This window comes from Mobula hypostoma, chromosome 8 (assembly GCF_963921235.1).
Source record: "Mobula hypostoma chromosome 8, sMobHyp1.1, whole genome shotgun sequence".
NCBI classification, from domain to species: domain Eukaryota; kingdom Metazoa; phylum Chordata; class Chondrichthyes; order Myliobatiformes; family Myliobatidae; genus Mobula; species Mobula hypostoma.
This window is the reverse complement of record NC_086104.1, coordinates 40,839,974-40,863,579: the sequence shown is the minus strand read 5'-3', so window position 1 is coordinate 40,863,579 and position 23,606 is coordinate 40,839,974. Positions and strand designations below refer to the sequence as shown.

Sequence of the window (23,606 nt, the reverse complement as noted above, 5' to 3'; positions counted from 1 at the left end):
TTGGAAAGTCATTAACAGCATTAGAACACTACATTGCTATATTGCAGAGACGTTGCATTACAAAACACTTTCAAATTTAACAGCAAATGTGCTGTTCTTACTCAAAACAAACTGTAAAACAAAGATGTGTTTAATTGTGGAAAGCAATTTGCTTTCGGAATAATCTGCTATTCCATTTAAATTGCCATTTTAAAAATTTTGTAACAATATCTGACTGCTTGTGCAAAGAAATTATAAAGTCAGACCCAATTATCCTCCTGGCTTTATAAATTAACCCCAAAATTTGAAATAAATGACCACACCCTAAATGTTAACTGTTACTCCGATGGTAAACTATTTGTAAATTGCCAACATTTCTTAACTTTCTTGACATTTTTTCTACTCCATTTAGCCATGCAAAGTATGCAAAAAATTAACATGAATGAATGGATGAAGTATGGATGGTTTTCCTTAAATATATCATGGTTTCTCCATAGCTACCATTTACATCTACAAAGAAACAGTATTACCGGAATTTTATTAGATACTAAACAACTTAGTGTTTTTTTATATATAGAAATAAGTCACAATGATTCTGAAGGGCAAGTTAAATAGAATAAAATGAGCCGGTTATAACATCAAATTGAAGACACTAGCTTTACTTATAAACAATTTTTTTTTAAATATTATATATATGAGAGAGAGAGAAAGAGAGAGAGAGATTTGACAAGTATTTTAATTTTCCCTCGTAAATATCAATAATCACTGTTAAAGTTTGAAAAGTAAGTTATACAAACTCTATACAGTCTCGTTAATGGCAAGTAATCCAAGTTTTAATTTAGCACTCACCAAAATGTTCCCCCCTGCCTCAAAAAGACAATGTAGGGCAAGTTCTCTATTTGTCCCACCACCTGGCAGCACACTAGAGCAAGCCATGTTCAGCATATCTTCCACTACATTAAAGAAAGTGAAGTGTTCATAATTTATAAACTTAAACAAAAGCACCGACTTCAGAAGGAATATTAAATACAACAGAATTACATGACTCAATTCAAAGAAGAGATGAATTCTCTTGGTTGACAGTTATTGCTTCATCAGTACAATTTGACAGATCAATTGATCAGTAAATGGTGACCATTGGTGATCTGCAATGGAAAAGAAATGTCTGCATTTCACCAGCACGACAACTTAAGAAAAAAAAACATTTTTGTGATAATTTGACATTGCGGAAAGGTAAAATTTATTTCCGTGCTAGAAAAAACATAACCATAGAGTTGCCCTTGAAGGAGAATTCCAGCGAAATAAATTCCTAAAATGAGTTTGCAAATTAAAAAGAATACAGAGGTTCAATTAACTAAGTAGGTAATAACATCTCAAGTGTCTTGCGTGCACTGATTTCAACATATTGTGCTCAATTCTAGCTGCACAATGTTGAATTTTGGGCAAAAATGCATTTTCAGTAAAAATTGGTTGGTTTTATTGGATAATGCCTCATTAGCAAAAAAGTTAAAAATAAAACTGGGTTGACAAATCAGTACTGGATACTGTATTTAAAGAAAGGTAGAATTTCAGATTCTGGAAGTATTGCTGAACAGAGATGCACTGAGACCACAAACAAGGAATATACAATACTTTAAAGGGATGATGAATGGTGGGAATTTAAAATGAAACTCTCACCATTCTCTCATACACCGATTCTGGCACTGGAGCTTATGATGGTAGCATCCATTCTTCTCAGAACAGAACATCCAAGACACAGGTTAACAATGGTTTTATACCATCGTCCATCACATCTTCCCATTAGCAAATCAATCTTAACCATGGTTATCCCAATACAAGGTTCAACAATAGAATATTTAAATGCCTATTATTCATCATACAAACATGTACAGTTAGTGTACAACTAGTCTTTTTGTATCTCATGGTCTTAGGTTTGTTTTACCAAGAGAAACAAAAAAAAATGTTTCTCCATCCAGTCTACAGTTGTCTTGGTATAGCATCTTACTGTCATTCCATTTGAAATTAGCCAACTCAGGGAACACAGGTGAAAACTGGGAGTTTTCTGTTCTGCAGTGCAGGACAACGCAATCCTACCTCAGCTATTTGGAGCTATATTATATTTACTTCTTACTAACAGGTAAAATGATGAGCAACTGGATAGGAAGATGAGCACCCTTTAAAGAAATTCACCATGAGAGTCAATGAAAACTTTAATTCAGTACAGAGTGCAAACAGCCTAATACTAATTTGTAACCAAATTTGAAAGAGCAATCACTAAAATAATCCTAGAGTCTTCTGAAGCACATTTCAAAATCGAATCAAAATCAACATATGTTATTAAGCCTCACCAGGCAGCAATAGAAAGGTTTAGAACTTATACTTCATGAGCGATTCAAACAAATTTTTACTTAAAAATATTTTCCATTGAAGCCATTCAATATAATGTATTTAACAATGTACAATATAAACTGTTATCAATTAATACCTTTTTGTTGTACTTCTGGGTTTTCCAACTCACACCAAGGCTTCCACACCAAGTCTGCTTTACAGACATCTTTTTCAGCCAGTGACCTGTCTTGCAAAGTTGGGATTGCTGCTTGAAACCGCAACCCCATGTTGATTCGCCTAACAAAATTTTTTTAAAGTGTGAACATGTAAGCAGATATGAAATAGTAACAAAGTTAGTGAAGTGACTTCAAATTTTGTAGCAGGAGTCACATTTTACAAACTTCTACTAAAAAAAAAATTAGCCTGTTAATAAATCAACAATCATTGCTAATTCATGAGATACATTCCTCTTATTAAAAAAGTAATCTTCATCATTGATCCAAGAAAAGTTAAATCATTAATTTTAGTGTTAAAATTTCTGCTAATGCTTGTCTTTCACAAAACATGCTAGATAATGTATTTTATAGTCATTTCAAAATTGTTATGAATATGGAAAGATAAATTAACAAACTAATTTACTCAACGACACGTGTTATTAGGAAGATCAACATCTAAAGGTCATTCCAGATTCCTTGGAACTCAACAGGTTGGCAAGTCTTTGGTAGTAAACAGTTCTCCATATTGTCCAATCTTGTTAAGGACAATACATGATTTCCTCTTAAGAAATCAAAAAGCCAATTATGTTTTTGCAAGCTGAAATTTTCATGGTTACCACTGAAAAATTTAATGACTTCCTCCTTTTAATTCCAGTATTTAGGTAATTAACAGAATTTAAATTCCCTGGCTACTATGGTGGGATTTGAACTTGTGTCACTGGATCCGCAGTCCAGGCCTCTAGAGTGCTTCTCCTCCAGTAACTCAATTAGGATGCAACTATCCCCATACACATTGTGGGCATCACAGTTGTGAGTGAAAGAAGATCATAGTTGGGAGCTTAACATCAGAGGATACATATTGTACTGAAAGAATAGGCAAGTGGGCACAGGGGATGGTTGCATCTGTTGGTCAAAAATGAAAGCAAGTCCTTAGGAAGAGGTGATATAGGATCAGAATATGTAGAATCCTTGTGAGTAGAGTTAAGAAACTGCAAGTGTAAAAGGACCCTAATGGGAATTATATACAGGCCTTCAAACAGTAGCCAGGATGTGAGTTAGAAATTACAACGGGAGATAGAAAAGGAATGTAAAAAGGGCAATCTTACGATTGTCATGGGTGATTTCAGGTAGATTGGGAAAATCAGGTTGGTGGTGGATCCCAAAAGAGTGGATTTGTAGAATGCCTACGAGATGGCTTTTTAGGGCAGCTTGTGGTTGAGCACACTCAAAAGGGAATTCTGGATTAGATGTTGTGTAAATAAAAGATTTGATTAGGGAGCTTAAGGTAAAGGACCCCTAAGAAGACAGTGATCATAATATGATAGAATTCACCCTGCAGTTTGAGAGGAAGAAGCTAAAGTCAGGTATATCAGAGTAAAGGGAATTACAGAGGCATGAAAGAGGGGCTGACCAAACTTGATTGGAAGGGGATACTAGCAGGGATGATGGCAGAGCATCAATGACAGGAATTTCTGGGGGCAGTTTGGAAAGTGCAGGCTAGATACATCCTGAAGATTAACTAATATTCTAAAGGGAGGATGAGGCAACTGTGACTGACAAAGAAATCAAAGCCAACATAAAAGCAAAAATTAGGCATATAATATAGCAAAAATTTGTGAGAAGTTAGAGAATTGGGACATTTTCAATAAACAGAAGGCAACTAAAAAAAAAGATGAAATATGAAGGTGAACTAGCCAGTAATATCAGAGAGGATACCAAAAGATTTATATATCTATATATATGTATGGTAAAGGAGCGGAAACAGTGGATATTGGATCGCTAGAGAGGTAGTAATGAGGACAAAGAAATGCTATATGATCATAAGTACTCTGCATCATGCTTCACTCTGGAAGAAACTAGCAGTATGCAAGAAATTCAAGGATATCAGGGGACTGAAGTGAGTGAAGGTGCTATTACTAGAGAGAAGGTGTTTGCAAAGCTGGAAGGTCTGAAGGTAGATAAGTCACCTGGACCAGATGGTCTACAATCCAGGGTTCTGAAAGAGGTAGCTTGAGAGACTGTAGAAGCATTAGTAAAGATCATTCAAGAATCACTAGATTCTGGAATGGTTCCAGAGGAAAGGAAATTTGCAAATGTCACTCCAATCTTTAAGAGTGGAGACCGAAAAAAGGAAATTATAGCCCTGTTAACCTGATGACAGTGGTTGGGAAGATGTTGGAGTCCATTATTAAGGATGAGGTTTTGGGGTACTTGGAGGCACATGATAAAATATGGCAAAGAGAAATCTTGCCTGATAAAGGAACTAACAGGCAGGGTAGACAAAAGACAGTCAGTGGAGTTTGCTTACTTAGATTTCAGAAGGCCATTAACAAGGTGCTGCACATGAAAATGTTTAGTAAGGTAAAAGCTCATGGCATTACAGGAAGGATATGAGAATGGATAGAAGAGTGGCTGACTCAGTAGGAGCTAAAGAATGGAAATAAAGGGTGTCTATTTTAGTTGGCTGCCAGTGACTAGTGATGCCCCACTGGGGTTGATATTGGGACCATTTCTTTTCACGTTATATATTAATGGTATGGATGATGAAATTGATGGTTTTGTGGCTAAGTTTGCAGACAGTACAAAGATAGGTGGAGGAGCAGTTAGTGTCGAGGAAGCATGGAGCCTGCAGAAGGACTTAGATTGGAAGAATGGGCAATAAAGTGGCAGATGGAATATAGTGTAGGGAAATGTATGGTCATGCACTTTGGTAGAAGGAATAACAGCATAGACTAACTTTTAAATGGGGAGAAAATTCAAAAATCAGAGCCAAAGGGATTTGAGAGTTCTTGTGCAGGATTCCCTAAAGATTAATTTGCAGGTTGAGTCAGTGGTAAGGAAGGCAAATGCAATGTTAGCATTCATTTTGAGAGGACTAGAATATAAGAGCAAGGATGTGACACTGAGGCTTTATATGGCATTGGTCAGACGGAACTGAGTATTGAGAGCAGTTTTGGGACCCTTATCTAAGAGAAGACTTACTGGGATCGGAGAACCAGAGGAAATTCATGAGAATTATTCAGGGAATGAAAAGGGTTAACATACGAGAAGCATTTGATGACTCTGGGCCTGCACTTGCTGGAGTTTAGAATGGGGGGTGGTGAGGGAGAGAAATCTTATTGAAACCTATCGAATATTGAAAGGCCTAGATAGGGTGGATGTGGACAGGATGTTTCCTACAGTAGGTGATACTAGGACCAGAGTGCACAGCCCCAGAATAGAATGGTATCCATTTTAAACACAGATGAAGAGTAATTTGTTCAGCCAGAGGAACCTGTGGAATTCATTGTCACAGATTTCTCAACTACATTGTTATATGTAAAAGTAACCACTTACGGTTCAATGTCAACAGTCTGTTCCCCAGGTCCAGGGGTTATTGTCGTTGCATCAATGCTATCTGAAACCAGAGCAAAACAGTAATAAGGGAAGATGCTCAGCACGTGTGAAATTTAATATACAACCTTTTATTTCTAAAAGTAAAGTAGATGTCACTAGTTGGTCCTAGCTAAGTAAGTAGAAGTTTTTAACCTTCAGCCTAGTCATTTCTGGGAATATTTTATTTTATTTGAAGACATTCATCAACATAGAATCTGGAGTAAATAATTTAGGCATCTGAGCCTCTTATATCAGATATAATTTTATCAGAGCTGATGAATACCTAAACTCAATTTATCCATCTTTGTTCCATATCTCTCGGTAATTTTTTCCTTAATAGAATTTACTTTACCAGACTTTAAAATTTTAATCAACGCACTATTCCTCACATCTAGTGTGGAAAACTTCTGCTATGTGTGAAATGGCACTTGCTAATCTAACTTTGAATGGGTTAGCTCCAATTTTAGTATTTTCTCTGCTTGTTTTGATCAAGAGAAAGAACAGTCCAACCCTACCCATTCCATCAACTCCTTTTACTTCAAAACTGAAGAAATTCTTATACTTGGCATATAGTCTTCAAAACTGAAAGATACTTCTGATTTTAATTTTAGTAGCACAGAATCCAACTGGAGCACTTTGATTAGTTTTGTTCGCAGCACATCAGCAAAACTATATACACTTTGGTTGGTGCCCTGCACCAATTAACTAGGAGAGTAGGGCTTAAAGGTGTAAGCTATGAGTATTGATGACATTAATCTGTCCATATTTTTCTTAGTCTTTTTATTTACATATATGCCAAGGTTTTTTAAAAAATGTACATGGATTCCTAAATTCCGTTACCCATTGAGTCTAAATATATCAGTATGATATAAATAACCCTAGTTAATCGTAGAGTTTAATCTGAATTTGGATTTCTACTAAAGTTATGATTTTATCCCAAGTAGCTGATAGATGCAAAACATATCAAAATGCATCCAGTTAAGCTGTGCTGCATCTCTTACTCAGTGGACAGAAAGTAAAACATAGTCAAGCTCACCAGCACCTATGAAATACATGAAGATACTTTGCTGTAGAGACTAACATTTATCCAATGTAAAAGAGATAAGTTTGGAGCTGGCTAAACAGCTGGAGTTGGAGAATACTGTTATCTGGCAAAACTAAATCAGAATGAAAAAGCTGATGTTAGAAAATAGCCAAATTAAAACCTACTTTTACAAAGCGGATAATTCAAGGATTGGCCAATGTAGTTAAATATAAAATACTCACTAGTGCGACCAAGCAGTATTCGTGGAGTTAAAGGGGTGATGGGCAGCGTTGGATAAGTGCCACCGTGTGAAGAAATGACGCTGCTGAAAAGGCCAGAGCCCTGTCTCACTGGGCTCAGCATTGGGGGTGGTGTGTAGGGAGGGAGCTCTTGGGTCCTGTCCAGCAGGTGATCACCCATGATTCTTGGTGAACGGAGCTGACTTTGGTATAGCGTTGCGCCTGGATACGAAGCAGAGAGGTTGACGAAAGGTGGAGGGATGTAGAGAGGCTCTGGCCTATGTCGATATTTCTTCTTGTCTTGACGTGGTTTCAAGTTATCTTCTGATTGTGTATCGACGGGTTGACACTTTCGAACAATCTCCTAAAATGTTCACAATTAGAATTTTACTGTTTTTCCAGATTATTTTAAATCGGTCATATTTATACATCTAATTGTAATTGCATAAACACAGCAAATTACCAGAAAACATTACTGTATGGATTCACTTTTAAATAAAGGTAATGTCCATTCTTTACCAAATGAATAATTCCTCAAAGTCCCAACATTAAAAACAGACCTGCAATCAGTTATTGAGGTTTGAAAAAAAAAATGGCAGGACAAAACACACAAACCCATGGAAATTACAAACCTCAAGCATCGCTGATCACAAGAAGATTAATGACAAACCAAAACAACATTTCATTATCTACATCCGTTGATACATATTAGTGCAGAAAACAAAACTTGTCAATGAAATCAAAACACACCTCTTCCAAAGCTTTATTAATGGGAGCAAAGAAGAATTTTTGCCATGTTCATTATAACATGCAGGATTAACAGCAATCTTATTTTACCCAAACACAAAAGAAGGCATCAACACAAGAGCAAAGTCCATGGACTTCAATGACCTGAGAACATGACAATGTTACAGAGATACAAACACAAGCCTCCCTTCCATATTTACTCTACCAATAATAGCTGCTTTAACAAAGTCACCAACTCAAGAATGGCTCGGCTGTGGACTTCAAAACACACGTTGTATTGGTTTACAACAGTTTCTACCACAAAGGTTGCAAGGCCTTCCTCCAACTGTAAGAATTAAATTTGAGGTCAATAAACTCATCTCCTACATGCAATAGAGAGATGGACATGACAGAGACAGAGTGCTTGACTAAACACGTTGATCAAGGTAGAGCAGTAGATGTAGTGTACATGGATTTCAGCAAGGCATTTGAAAAGGTACACCATGCAAGGTTTATTGAGAAAGTAAGGAGGCATGGGATCCAAGGGGACATTGCTTTGTGGATCCACAACTGGCTTGCCCACAGAAGGCACAGCGTGGTTGTAGACGGGTCATATTCTGCATGGAGGTCGGTCACCAGTGGTGTGCCTCAGGGATCTGTTCTGGGACCCCTACTCTTCATGATTTTTATAAATGGCTTGGATGAAGAAGTGGAGGGATGGGTTAGTAAATTTTCTGATAGTGTGGAGGGCTGTCAGAGGTTACAGCAGGACATTGATAACATGCAAAACTGGGCTGAGAAGTGGCAGATGGAGTTCAACCCAGATAAGTGTGAGGTGGTTCATTATGGTAAGTCAAATATGATGGCAGAATATAGTATTAATGGTAGTGGCAGTGTGGAGGATCAGAGGGATTTTGGGGTCCAAGTCCATAGGACACTCAAAGCTGCTTCGCGGGTTGACTCCGTGGTTAAAAAGGCATACGGTGCATTGGCCTTCATCAGTTGTGGGATTGAGTTTAGGAGCCGAGAGGTAATGTTGCAGCTATATAGGACCATGTTCAGACCCCACTTGGAGTACTGTGCTCAGTTCTGGTCGCCTCACTATAGGAAGGATGTGGAAACCGTAGAAAAAGTGCAGAGGAGATTTACAAGGATGTTGCCTGGATTGGGGAGCATGCCTTTATGAGAATAGGTTGAGTGAACTCGGCCTTTTTTCCTTGGAGTGATGGAGGATGACAGGTGACCTGATAGTGGTGTATAAGATGATGAGAGGCATTGATCGTGGATAGTCAGAGGCTTTTTCCCAGGGCTGGAATGGCTAGCATGAGAAAGCACAGTTTTAAGGTGCTTGGAGGTAGTTACAGAGGAGATGTCAGGGGCAAGTTGTTGTTTTTTTTAAAAATGCAGAGAGTGGAGAGTGTGTGGAATGGGCTGCTGACGATGGAGGAGGCAGATACGATATGGTCTTTTAAGAGACTCCTGGACCGGTACATGGAGCTCAGAAAAATAGAGGCCTATGGGTAACACTAGGTAATTTCTCAGGTTAAGGACATGTTCGGCACAGCTTTGTGGGCTGAAGGCCTGTATTGTGCTGTAGGTTTTCTATGTTTCTACGTATCATAGGAGAGGCAGTTTTGCCTGTAGAATCCGCCATGATTTCCAGTAGAACAAAGTATTGTCAAACCTATTCTTCCAGTTTCTATCAAGGCAGGGGTGCAACCGAATGTTTCAATCCCTCGATGTTTTTTTTTAATTTGTGTGATTTCACTCTTTATTTAAAGGGTTAGAGGGAATAATGGAATCTATCCATAACATTAAATACAGCACAAACAGGCCTTTTGGCCTGTCAAGTCCATGCCCACCACGGTACCCACCCAACTGAGTCCCAATTTCCTGCATTTAGCCTATCCTAGTGCTTCTTAAATGAAACCATTGCACCTGACTCAACCAAGTACAATAGTTCCATGTACTCTCCACCATCTGCATAAAGTAGTTGCCGCTTGGAACCCTTTTAAATCTTTCCCCTATCACCTGAAATCTATGCTCCCTGGTTTTGTACTCCCCTACCCTGGGGAAAAGACCTCAATCCATTTTATGCGTGCCACATAATTTTAAACTCTTCTACAATGTTGCCTCTCATTCTCCGATGTTACAAGGAATAAAGACCTAGCCTAACCAATCTCTCCCTATAACTCAGGACTTCTCGTCTTGCCTGCATCCTTGTAAATCTTTTTCTGCACTATTTCAGTTTAAGTATATCCTTCCAAAAACAGTACTCTGTACTGCAAATATGGCCTCATTAATGTCTTATGAAACCGAAACATAATGTCCTAACTTCTAGATTCAGTGCACTGACTGATATTCATTCTTGATACTGGGTTTGTGTTGATTTGATCTGAACAGGGCAATAGGCAATCTCTCTCTGTGGAACATATGAAAAGGTACCAGTGAATGACAGAATTGAGGTGATGCCTCATAGCCAGCAAACTTAATAAATTAGGCAGATGCATGAGAGCATTTGGTGCCCACTACACCATATTTCTGCACAAAGACTGCTACCAGGAAAAAAAACTGAATAACATAATGGCTAATGCAACAGATCATTGTAATAATCCTCAAAATAAAGCTCATTCACAGGATCTAATTTGACATGAAGGAATTCACTGTTATTTTGTGCTTCTTTTTAATCATAGGGAGATAAAGCATAGAAATAGGCCATTTAACCCACCAAGCCCTTGATGTCCATTTACTACCAGTCCTACTCCAAACCCACTTTGTTCTCCCAACTTTTTCTTTTGACGTTTGCCATGTTCCACCAGTCAGGTGCACAGTCAGAGCAACTTAAAGCAGTTTGCCCTTTTTTTGGGGGGGGGGGAGGGCACCCAGTAGAAGTAGACACAGACAAATCAAGAATGTGCAGGCAACTACAGAAGTCAGATTTGAATCAAGGCAGCCACTCCATCAGTTTCACTCTGTGCCACTCATTATTTAACCTTCCACAATCAAATTCAAAGGCTACAAACATTTATTATCAAAGTATGTATAAATTATATAACCTTGAGATTTGTCTGCTTACAGGCAGCTGCAAAGCAAGAAACCCGAAAGAACCCAGTGCGCATGGAAAGAAAAAGGAACACAAATTATGCAAAACAATAAAAGCTGGCATCTCCGTATTCTGAGTCCATATTGGAAAGAGCTCTTGGTAGGCAAGCACATAGCAGGAAAATTTATACACAGCACAGTACCAGTAAGATGACTGTGTTATTACTATATGATTATTGTGTTATTAGGTAAAACAAGAAAATGAACAAATAATGTCAAAACATTGGAGAACTGATTGCATTGCTGCCAACTTCATCTCTGCAGAACTAATAAACAAGCAGTTAAAAATATAGATAGTTACACCAGGTTTGCTCCAACTGAAATCAATCACCTTTTAAAATGTTGCTTCTGCTTTGTAAGGCTGGCTTTGTTTATACTGTTTCTAGGTAAGAAAGCAGTCAACCAAAAATGAAGATAGATAATGATTCCGAGAACCAGCAAACAACTTCATGAATAAAAAGAACATTCAAAAAGTATGTTTCACTGTATGTGTTGATGTACGTATGACAGATAAAACTAGTTTTTAAAATCTTTTAACACTGGTTCTATAAAGGGCAGATTTAAGCATTGCTTAAAGGCAGAATGAAAGCACTACTGAATTCCACTGCTCAATATGTTGCTCAGCTGCCATCAGACTGACACTGATAATACTATGAATATTTTGTTGTTGGAGCTGCTGAAGTAAACAGAATTCAGTACTTTCTGTGAGCTCTCTGGAAAAGTAACAGACAAAAGAACTTCCTGCCAACAAAGGAAGAAGCAATTGAATTGCAAATCTAAGCGTACAGGAGGCGCACTTTTCAAAGTCACATTTAGGTCAGAAAGACAACAGCACGCAGAGAAAAGCAAACACCGCAAAAATTGATTTGCACATGAATCCCTTTGCATTCCAGGGGAAAAAAAACAATTTAGAACCTCAAAAGAATTAACAATCCAGAGCATGTTTGCAACTTCAGGAGTAGTGGGTCTATACACTGGTATCTGGCCAGAGCTACCCTGCAAAAGTCCCCATTTATTATCCTGCTGTTGGTTCTCAAGTCCAAACATACATAGGTGGTAAGTCCTCTCTCCCCATGTTTTAGAAAAAACACCCACCTGCAGTGTATGCTGCTATGCCAGGAACCAGGCATAAACACCTGCCCTCCATAGCAAATAAAAATTACCTATGTTTGAGTATTCTTCCCTGAGGGCTGGAATGAGCTCGTGGCTGCTCAGTACATAGACATGACAAGGTGACCCTGGGCCTTTGCTAGGGACAATGTGTGACTGGACCAGCCAAATCCAAGTGTTTATCTCATCAGCACCTGTTGGATGTGAGGCTGCTACTAACCCTTGTTTCGCTACACACCTCTCCCCAGCCCCGAGGTTTCTCCATAAACCAGAAGCTTACTGGTGAGTGCAGTGCAGCCAGACAAATGCTGATCAGAGTGACCACCAGATCTGGGAAGCATATCAACACACGGTGCTGGTGCCGCTTGTCCCCAGCAACTGCCCACCTGGGCGAGCCGTACATCTTAGTACCGATCAGCTGGCCCAGCCAACACCAGTGCATCTCCGCACTGATTCGTTGCTATGCGAGCACCATCAGACAGCAGCGGTTCTTGCCAGATTCCCTGGAGAGCAGCACTGCTATTAACACACTTATAATAATATCTAACATTATAATCACCCCTATTAGCACTGATTCCATTGGAACACACTCTGAGCACCAGGCGAAATACCAGTGTATAAATTTTAATAAACTCTCAGTTTAAAAAGAGGTTCCTTTACTGGAAAGATCCATTAATTTTACACTTTATAACTCTAAATTGAGTTGACAATTCAATTCAATGGTCCTTTTCAATTGGCATTTTTGCAGTAGTCTGGGGTGATCCAAAACTCTGCAGCACATGCCACCATAGTTTTCCATCAGCAAGCAAAGGGTTTCAAACAAAGCAACACTGGCTGGGTCAGTAGCAAGAATGGCAGCACTCACAGAGGATGAGCAGGATTGGGCCACTGTGGAAGCGTTTGGTGGAGAATCAGTCATCTTCATGAGGACTGGCATCTCGTCATCTGAAACAGAGTTGGTAGGCTTGTCCTTCGTGGCCTGCTTGCTGGCTTCAGCAGGCAGAGGCTTTACAGGTACAGAGACAGGCATGATGATAGGCATGAGGTGATCCACCTCTTTAGGCTGCTTCTCTCCTTCATCCTGTACAGACAACCAAAGGCTTTCAGCCTCAGATATAGAGGGGTCCTACCAAAGCAATACACCTGAGACAGATCAGACAGGATCGAGCATATTCATTAATATACCCTAAGCTTATAAACGCAGTTCTACTACGTGACGTGAATCTTTAAAAACTTAATTTCAATATGTTGGTTCCAAATGTACATAAAAATAAAAGACCTGTGAGACATTTAATGATTAACAGGACCTTTAATATTGGTTTAGGTATTGCAGTCTTCTTTCTCTTTCCAATGAAAAACCCACATAAATAATGTGTTATATAAATTGCATTCATAAGGACAGGTAGTATAAATTATTTGAATATATTATCCAAACACATGATGATTTGTTCTAGTACTGTACTATATTAGAATACTGTAAGTAAAGTTTCAATCATCAATGGATTCACATCATTTGTAGATAATCCAGATTCTAATTAAATTATATCAAAACAGAATAGCAAACATAATAGAGTACAACCTACCTGTTTGTGCAAGATTTATTTGAGTGCTTTAGAACTTACAACATTTTAGCCTAGCCCTGAACACAAAAGACAGTAACTCAAGCAGCAATTCTGTTATTTCTTTATAGGATGCAAGTTTCATGCTCAGAAATCAATTTTTTTTGGTGGTTCATTTGAAATCCGTTTGTCGTCGGCATTTCTTTGCTTAAAATTTGTCACAGAATTTAAGCCATGAAATTTGTTGTTCTTTTGAATTAGATGGCAGCGGGGGTTAGGGTTCAGTTGGGTATGATGGTGGCAGGATTGTCCTATTACTTCTAATAAAATAAAACTCTCATTTTCTTTTTCACATTCCAGTACGCCTGATAGCAGAGTATACACATTCACAGAAGGTGAAGTTAATCACCAAGCATGATAAGGGCCAGATTCTTAAAAGAGTAATTTTGTTCTTCTCTCCACAGCTGCAATTCTCACTTTTACACATACATACACGTCGTAGAAAGAGGCTCAAGTCAATGATCTCACAATTTGAACTTGACTTTCTGTAAAATCATTACTTTAAATATCATTTTGCACTTTACTTGACGATTTGTTGGCTGTAAGAATACTTCACTCTGATTAGTTCCGAAGACTGCACAATAACTACATTTATCCTAAAAATTCCCTGTTGATGGTGCCACAGTAAAAGTGATGCTGGAGTAAGACTGTAAGACACAGGAGCAGAATTAGACCATTTGGCCCATTGAATCTGCTCCACAATTCTATCATGGTTGATTTATTTTCCCCACTCAACCTCATTCTCCTGCCTTCTCCCCACAGCCTTTGACATCCTTATTAATCGAGAACCTATCAACTTGCACTTTAAATATTCCCTATGACTTGACCTTCAGAGCCATCTCTGGCAATGAATTCCACAGATTCACCACTCTCTGACTAAAGAAGTTCCTCATGTTTGTTTTAAAGGAATGTCATTCTATTCTGAGACTGTGCCCTCTGGTTATAGGAAACATCCTCTCCATGTCTTCTCTTTTTAGGATTTTCGATATTTGATAGGTAGTGGAATTCAATCCCACAGTTCTCACCAAATCCAATGGGCATCCTTTCCCTCTAATCTATGCATAATGTAAAGGTAAAGGCAAAAATGGAAAAGGAAAACAGAAAAATTATGATACATCGAGAGTGTGATTAGTTTACAAAATTATTATATCTTATTCATTCAATTTTGAGACGAGAGAAAAGGATGCCAGAGACATGACTTTTTCACAACGTTGTCCGTTAAAGATCTTGTGAGATGTGGGACTGACTTCCACTGCTGTTATTTATGCGTTTTATTGCAGCACTATTTGCAATGGGTGAGTGGCCTTCAGGACAAGAAGTTAGGAAATAAATAGCAGTTAAAGTTACGTTTTAAATTATTTTAGATAAAGTGAAATGAAGATTGTGTACACACATAGGATTAAGGTCAAGAATAAATTATCATTAAAAGCTAATTTTTAAAAACTTACATTCTTTGAATCAGGATGTGAAAAGAATTACACACACTACTTAAGAGTAGTTCCTCAGGGCTAGTGAGGTTGCTCAGTGGTTGAAATGACAGAACTTAAAAATGCAACTGTGTTTCCTTCCACAGGCTATAACATTTTAAATGATATATATGTATATACTGTAAATAGTAGAAAAAGTTGTACTTCAAAAGCAAATTACAAATTCTAGACAAGCGTAGTGCCCATTGAGGAGCAAAATTGTATTGACAGAGACTTACAGATTCTGGATTTCATTCTGTATGTGTGGATGTTAGAAGATGCAGTCAGAGCTATGCAGCAACAATAGCAATTAATGACTGTTTTGTCATCATCACAACTGCCAATTCTGGGTTATATTATTTACTATCAGTTGTTACGAAGCTGAAAACAGGATTCAATCTGATCTGTTTAATGAAAGGATCTGATTTCTTGCAAAATTTTAATTACATGTTTAACCAGCCATGACTACTGAACCCTCCAAGGAACCGAGAAAGTTTGGAAAGAATATTCTCAGTTACTTCTATTGAACATTTTAAGTTTCACTGGGGGGAAAAAAAAAATCATTCCTCCAAGGTGACTGCAGAAATGCACACAAGTACTATATCTATTCCTTCCCAGACTCATTTCTGCAATAGACAATGATTTACAGTTAAAAATAATTTCCGCATTGGAATTTCTAAGTTCAAACTGGAAATTTTTACCAATGTTCAACCTTATCTTTTCAAAGCGTTTATGCATTCGCAGATGAATATTTGAGCAAGTGACTGAACTTTGAAGAGATAATGGAGGTGGTCTAGTGAATACTTGATCTGCATATAGTATTCTCCTATCCTAACTTCAAACTACAGCTCTTCTCACTTCTAGCATCTTCAACAGAACCACATTTTTTCACAATCTCCCCAGATGCATCAAACATCTCAGATAAAAGACTGTTAATGTGAAACACTAACTTTTTCTCTGTTCACAGGTGCTATCTGACCAGCTGTGTTTTTCTAATCTTTTCTGCTTTATATCTGTTTTCCAAAATCTGCAGATTTTGGTTTGATGTGTTTTGTCTTTCCTTCACTTCAGTATTCTCAGTTCACCCTGACACTCTTCCCTCCCACTTTCTCACCTAATCTCAGTCCTCTTCTGTCAAAAGATTCTCTTATCATTCCTCCTCCAGTTCACTGTGTTCCATTTCTCATCCCTACTTACAACTATCAGCATAATTCTACACAAGCCTCAGCAGAATAGCTGAAGAGAAAATGAACACTTATTTAAATATATTTAATAAGAACAGGTAAATTCTGTGCTCAAAACAATTCCTACTTGCAGATGCCTTTGCAGGATGATTTCTGCCTGCAAGATGGTCATTGAAAAATAGCACAGTCCTGCTGAGTTTTGTCAGAAATGCAATTAGCTTCATCATGAGGTATTTACATTTTCTAACTATGAGATAATTTTATTGCTACCATAATAGAAGTGCATGTGGCTTTCGCAGTCCATTGAAATAATGGGCATATTACATGGTGGACACTATGCTATACCTGACTCTGCCATTTGACAGCTTTTTCAATAGCTGATTTATTCTATAAATTGCCTTACTGTAAACAATTATACTGAAAAAGTTAATGATGAACCTGCTTATAGAGGTAATAGGGTGGTACAGTAGTGTAGTGGTTAGCACAATTCTTTACAGTACCAGCAACCTGGGTTCAATTCCTGCCACTGTCTGTAAGTAGTTTGCACATTCTTGCTGTAACCGCGTACGTTTCCATCGATGCTCCAGTTTCCTCCCACAGTCCAAAGACGTACTGTTTGGTATGTTAACTGGTCATTGTACATTGTCCCGTGACCAGGTTAGGATTAAATTGAGGGATTGCTGGGCGGTGCAGCCTATTCTGCGCTGTATCTCAGTAAACTTAGAAATCACATACACACACACACCTAAAACTTTGGCACAGTACCGTGGCAATTTTGTTTATTGCACTGTATTGTTGACGTGAAAAAAAAACTAAGTTCATGACATGTGAGTGATGATAAACCTGATTCTGATATGGGTCACTATTGTGGGAGAATTTAAGACCAGAGGACACAGCCTCAAAATAAAGAAGCCCCCTTTTAGAACAAAAATGAGGAGGAATTTCTTTAGCCAGTAGGTGGCGAATCTGTGGAATACATTGCCACAGGCAGCTGTGGAGGCCGCCTGTATATTTAAGGCAGAGTTTGATAGGTCAGGTCATGAAGGGATATGGCGGGGAAGGCAGGAGATTGGAGATAAGACGAAAATTGGATCAGCGATGATGAAATGGCAGAGCAGACCTGTTGGGAAAATTGGCCTGATTCTGCTTCTAAACCTTATGGTGTTGTGGACTGAAGAGTGGGAAAGGGACAGGGTGAGGGGAATTATGGTTGGAAAAAAAGGGGGAGGGAGCGGGAAGCATCAAAGTGATATTCTGTGATGATTAACAAACCACCCCCGCCCCAGTACTCCTCCTCTGCCACCTGTCCCACACCCCTCCTGTGGCTCTCCACCCTCACTATTCCCAACATCCTTTGCACCCACAAGATTTACAAATGCACTCTCTGCTCCACATTGACAAATGCAGTACAGTGCAAAGGTGTTGGGTACCCGAGCTATAACCAGGATATTACATGCAGAAATCGTCTCATGTAACCATTTATCATTCACACCTTTCGACAAATGAATAATTCTTTTTTTTGGGAGACTTTGTTGTAGCTTGAGTGACCAGTTTGAAAGAACAGACTGCTAGAAAACAGAAGCTATCTGAGGTAACATCATTACTAATTTCAATCAAGTCACTAACCTCCTTGCCTGATAGTGTTGTCAAGAGCTGGTCAATATCTTAACAGACAATATATTGCAATGGCTTGTTCTGGAAAAAGTATTGTGAAAGGTTTTGTTTGAAGTCTTAACATTATACAAGACAATAATGTTAAATTGTGAAATGTTGTAATTGTACCTACAAATACCATTTCCACTGCAAGCTTGTTCCACATACATACCCACCATCCTACATGTGAAAAAATTGGCCCCTCAGGTACCCTTTAAATCTTTCACCTCAAATCCACATTCTCTAGTTTTAGATACCCCATATCCTAGGGAGAAAACTCTATAAGTAAACAATCTGTACAGTCCTAATACTTTACAAAACACTAAAATATTCTATTGCATAAATTAACCATGATTAGAAAAAGGTTGAGCTGGAGTTTATTCATAGAATAGATTTCAATACCTTTATATCTGAAAGTAGTGATGTAAAAATCAATGTGATATTTTTAAATATTGAAATTATAAATATTTACTTTCTGGTCACAACTCTTTCTGGTCAAAAACTGCAACCTGTATGGTTTTTCATGGAGAGTCCACCGTTCTAATTTTGTGTGGAGACAACTGACTTGAAGTATATACAGTAAATTCTTTTACCAGATGAGTTTTCACTTGGAACCTCTTTGGGAAATTCTCTCCCTTCTTTGATGGTCTCTTTGCCTGTAATTCCCACACAAGGTAAAGCCACTCTTTAAATCCGAGCTCAGTGCAGACAGAATTCCCCAAATTCACACAAGACCTGTAGCTGTACCTCCAACCAATGAATATTTTCAGCGAAATTCATTTCTATCACAGGTTTAGTCTTTAACTCCATCTAACTTAGCAAGTCTTAGCATGCAATAAGTGGGACAAAATGCCTGACTACAGTAAGGTTTAGTAGTCTTATCTGCTTTCTGGTGACTTGCACATTGAGAGCTGCTGAAAACAGGATTCAATTCAGCAAAAATTCATTTGATTCTTAGATGGCAGTAAACAAAAACAATTTCAATCAAACAGATCCAAAAGAAAAAAATTCTCAAGAGTTTAAAATAAACCTGCACCTGAATTTATTACAATCTGCTCATCTTACAGATGGTTCGTCACAGAGATAATTAGTCCTAATATATACTATAGCTGAGCAAACAGGAAGCAATGATTTGCACATATAAACAATAAAAGTATTTGGATATAAATTCATATACATGAAATAGCAGCACTTTACTGACCTGTTTAGGAGATGCCCTTTGACCACCATGAGACCTCATATGGCCATTCAGAGCAGGTAGGCTCTTGAATTCCTTGTGGCATATTGAACATATCAGCCTGCTTTTTTCATCTATCCTTTCTTGGAAAGAAACTCGGCTTTGGCCACTGTTCAGAAATAGAAAGCAGTACTGATGAACAACACTACCTGGCCATCTACTGAGAGTTAAAATTTATATATAGTGTTAATAAATTTGAACAGATAATAATATTCAAGAAGCATGCTTACGATTAATCATCTATACAACAAAAATGCATATTTTTAAAGTGAAATCATAATTCAATTTAAACAATTAGGGGCTGCTTCAAGTTTGTTTCCTTGTAATGAAAACTTATGACAACAAAGATCATTTATACTGCACCCTTTAATGTTCTGAAAACTGTCATCACAAGAACACAATAGAACAAAAAAAATACTGGTAATGCATGGAAGGAGATATGAAGATAAACGTTGAAATGAGAAAGAAGTTTTCTCTCTTTCCCTGTTCTGACAATGTCCTGAAGTTTTAACTGTTTCTCTTTTCACAGCTGGGATTTATGTCAATGCCATTTGAAGGAGGGTCCCCATTGTAAGAGGAGCTTTATGCAGATGAATGGCTCCAAGCGTGAAGGACCAGTACTCCTGAAAGAGCCAGTTTGTTTGAGATGGTCTTCAAGGGAAGTTCGAGCTGTGGCAGGTGCTTTCACACAGACTGTGGGTCCAACGTGTGTATAAAGCAATACACCCCCAACTATTCCAGAGATGAGTTCCGTGTTTATGTGCACATTGGACTGGTTTAACTGTAACTGGCCTTTTTATATTTTTTTTCTGCAGCCCTAACTTTGGTAAATATATTTCTTTATTTTTTATGTCAGTGTATGATCTGTTAATTTTCTGGTGAATGACAACTTTGCACGGAGCAGTATTTACACAGCAATTGCAACAATTAATGTTCCTTTATCAGAACATCCCAACTTTTCTGTTTGGTTAAACCCAAATCATACCGACCCTAGACATATATTGCTTACGGAACATGGCCTTCTCATCGCCAAGTCACATGGCTGTCAGCAGAATCAGCTAACGAGCCAAGTTTGCATATGAGCCCTGGTGAGAGGGTTACACTAGATGCTCCATAATGAAATAAAATGACTTCATACCTGTGTTCAACGGTCAAGTCCCCTTGCTTTATGTTGGTCAGAGAAATCTATAAAATAAATGAACATCATGTCTTTACCATACATTTTTTAGCAAATCATTTCCTAAACAATGCAATATCCTCAACCAAGTGATTTATAAAGTCAAATATATTATCTTACAAAAAAATCAAAGCAAAAATTTATTTTAAACAATTTTTCTATAGGTAGATACATTTCATAACACAATCTGCCTCCCTTCCTCTCCCCCACCCCCAATGTTAGGAAGGTGAGGTTGAAGGCCTTCTGGAAAACCAAACACCCACATCAATTGGTTCATCCTCATATATTCTGCATTAGAATCTCAAAAAGTGCCAATAAACACATAAAACATGATCCCTCTTTCATAATTCTGGTTATGATCTCTTCTTCAACAAGCCCATAAGATGAAAAGACCTTAAGATATAGGAACAGAATTAGGCCATTTAACCCATCTAGTCTGCTCTTTATTTCATGGCTGATCCATTTCCCCCCTCAGCCCTTATCTCCTGCTTTCTCCCTCTATCCTTTCATACCCTAACTAATCAAGAATCTATCAACCTCTGCCTTAAATATACCCAATGACCACCAGTGGCAATGAATTCCACAGATTCACCACTATCTGGTTAGAGAAATTCCTCCTCATCTCTGTTCTAAAAGGATATCCCTCTATTCTGAGGCTGTGTCCTCTGGTCTTCGATTCCCCCAACATAGAAAGACACTGTCTACATTCACTCTATCAAGTTCTTTTACCATTTCATAGGTTTCAATGAGGTCACCCCTCATTCTTCTGAATTCCAGTGAGTAGAGATCCAAAGCCATCAAACACTCCTCATATGAGAAGCCTTTCAATCCTGGAATAATTTTTGTGAACCTCCTCTGAACCCTATCCAATGTCAGCACATCCTTTCTTAGATAAGGGGCCCTAAAATGCTCACAATATTCCAAGTGAGGCCTCACCAGCGCTTTATGAGGTCTTCCAAGTCCCTCTGCATCACAGCAAAAGGACTCCTGGCAAGACGATCAGACATGGCATGAGTATTAACCAGGTCTACTGTAGGAAGTGTAACAAGTCACTGTATATTGGATAATTAAATAACAATACCCAAATATAATTCATCCAGTTATCAAACTGGAAATAAGGGCTAGAACTCTTCTACTCAAATGATCTGCTCAATAGTTATAAATAAATCCCCTGAAGAAACACTGTGCAGCAAATTTAATTCTACACGTATTCAGTATAGCCCTACTGATTAACATTACATCCAAAACATTTTGACTTCCGTTATCAACACCATGGTACGGTGATAATTATATTTTATATATGTCTTTAAGTTCCCAATACTTTTTTGGTCAGGGTCAAAATAAAAAGAGATAACTTCAAAAGATCAACTGAGTAATAAAAGGAATAATACACTACCAAACTTTATAATTCAAGTATTTCTGTAAAACAGGGAGCAATGAAAAGGATATACAGCACCAATTAACAAAAAGACTCTAATCTTAATTGACCTTAATTGTATAGGGAGTTAACAGCATTTTTTTTAGTAAAGGTATTTTATAAACTTATAAACTTGGACAGAAGAAAACAGATCTAGTCAGGTAACTCCACTTTTCCTTTTCTTGCTAACAGGCCAGTGAAAGTGGTTTTAACAAAGGCCAAAAGAAATAGAAGTTGAAGCAAGCTTATTAAAAAAAAACATCGAGTCGAACTGTAAACTGAAGGCCTCGGAATGTGGCTGTGGAGACCATGGTAGGTGGTCAAAAAATGACTCTTTATTACTTTCCATTTCCTGAAATAAGGACATATGAAGTAGTTTGTTATGAATTGTCAAAGAATTAAAGCTGAACCATCCTAAAAACTTACTGATAGGTCAAGCAAGTATGAGTCAATTCACAGAACTGTTCAAAGCTAAATGAATTTCCATGTGGAAGACTAGAACACAATCTGGGTTTTCAAAATACGAGAATAATTACTGCAGGTTGAAACAGATTATCTTAAACCATCTGAGCAACAGACAGTATGATTAAGAAAAACAGATTTGACTCATGCTCTCCCTGCTTTGAAAGCATTTGATAGTATGTGGTGTTTTAACTATAATAATACAATGATTATGAACTAATACTGAGAACTGAAATGAACAACCAATACAGAGATAAGTCAGTATAAGGCCAACCTTAAACTGCCACAGATGGAAAACACGTGAGTGCTAAGCAATAAAGGTGAGGATGAGAGGAATTTTCAGTAATGTAATGTCAAATTACTTCCCACATCTGGAAATTAAAGGTAAAAGAAAAAGGAATAGAGGAAGAAAATCATTTGCAATCTTTCATCACAAGACAAAATAAATAGAACAGAGTCTGTGATTTGGATACTTGTACATAAGTTGTGTAAAGGATGAGCTCAAATGGTTAGCCTGACTTACCCCACAGAGGCGAGGACAAGACAAGACATGACCCCCCGCGGGGCAACGGCAAGACGGCCTGACTTACCCCACGGAGGCGAGGACAAGACAAGACAGATCCCCTCGCAGGGCAATGGCAAAACAGCCTGACTTACCCCATGGAGGCAAGGACAGGAAGAGACCAACACCAAAGAATGACAGACAGATCCATTTCTGCTTCAGGGCTGCTCCGGGTCACAGTTATAGCCAGCAACCTCCGCTGGCTACTGAAACAGCCGGATCCCCACCTAGCTTGGAATGGCTGAGCCACTCAGCTGGCCCGGGAAACAGCCAAATCCATACCGCAAAGACTACTCCAACAAGTGGCAACAAGGCTCCATGAAGCGGTGGTCCTACAACCACATCTAGAGATCACGAATGGTTTCACTAGCCTTCCATTAGCAAGTTGCTCCAAGGGGGACTGACTAGACAAACCAGCAGCCCACACTCAGTCCCAAGGCTACTTAAATTGCAAGCCCAAAGATGGGAATCAGGTGCTTATGATTAATTCAAACAAGGGACAGCTGGAAGACCCGGAGTCCTGAGTCCACGGAATGTGGACTTTATGGACCGGACCATGACAGTTGCCTTATCAAACTTTGGAGACCTATTATAATTTAACATAATGCTAACGTATTTGTAAAGAAGATATAGAATATCTTATACTATTCATTTACAGTCCAGAGCACTAAAGTTTCCAAATAAATCAATTATTGTTTAAATACATATAAAATATACCAAATTATTATAAT

At 38.2% G+C, this 23,606-nt stretch overlaps 1 protein-coding gene across 6 annotated transcripts in view; it reads right to left on the bottom strand.

The window, feature by feature from the left end:
* Positions 1–23,606, bottom strand: part of LOC134350487 (transcriptional-regulating factor 1-like) — a 262,932-nt gene that overhangs the window by 58,692 nt on the left and 180,634 nt on the right. For 4 of the 6 annotated variants that reach the window (XM_063055706.1, XM_063055708.1, XM_063055707.1 and 1 more), the window contains 7 exons: positions 20,396–20,442; positions 19,222–19,366; positions 12,964–13,224; positions 7,164–7,524; positions 5,859–5,919; positions 2,465–2,604; positions 829–932 (listed from right to left, as the gene is read on the bottom strand). In XM_063055706.1, the coding sequence (XP_062911776.1) occupies positions 829–932; positions 2,465–2,604; positions 5,859–5,919; positions 7,164–7,524; positions 12,964–13,224; positions 19,222–19,366; positions 20,396–20,442 (1,119 nt within the window). The remainder of the gene's footprint in view (positions 1–828; positions 933–2,464; positions 2,605–5,858; positions 5,920–7,163; positions 7,525–12,963; positions 13,225–19,221; positions 19,367–20,395; positions 20,443–23,606) is intronic. The other 2 variants (XM_063055709.1, XM_063055710.1) reach the window with 2 other exon arrangements.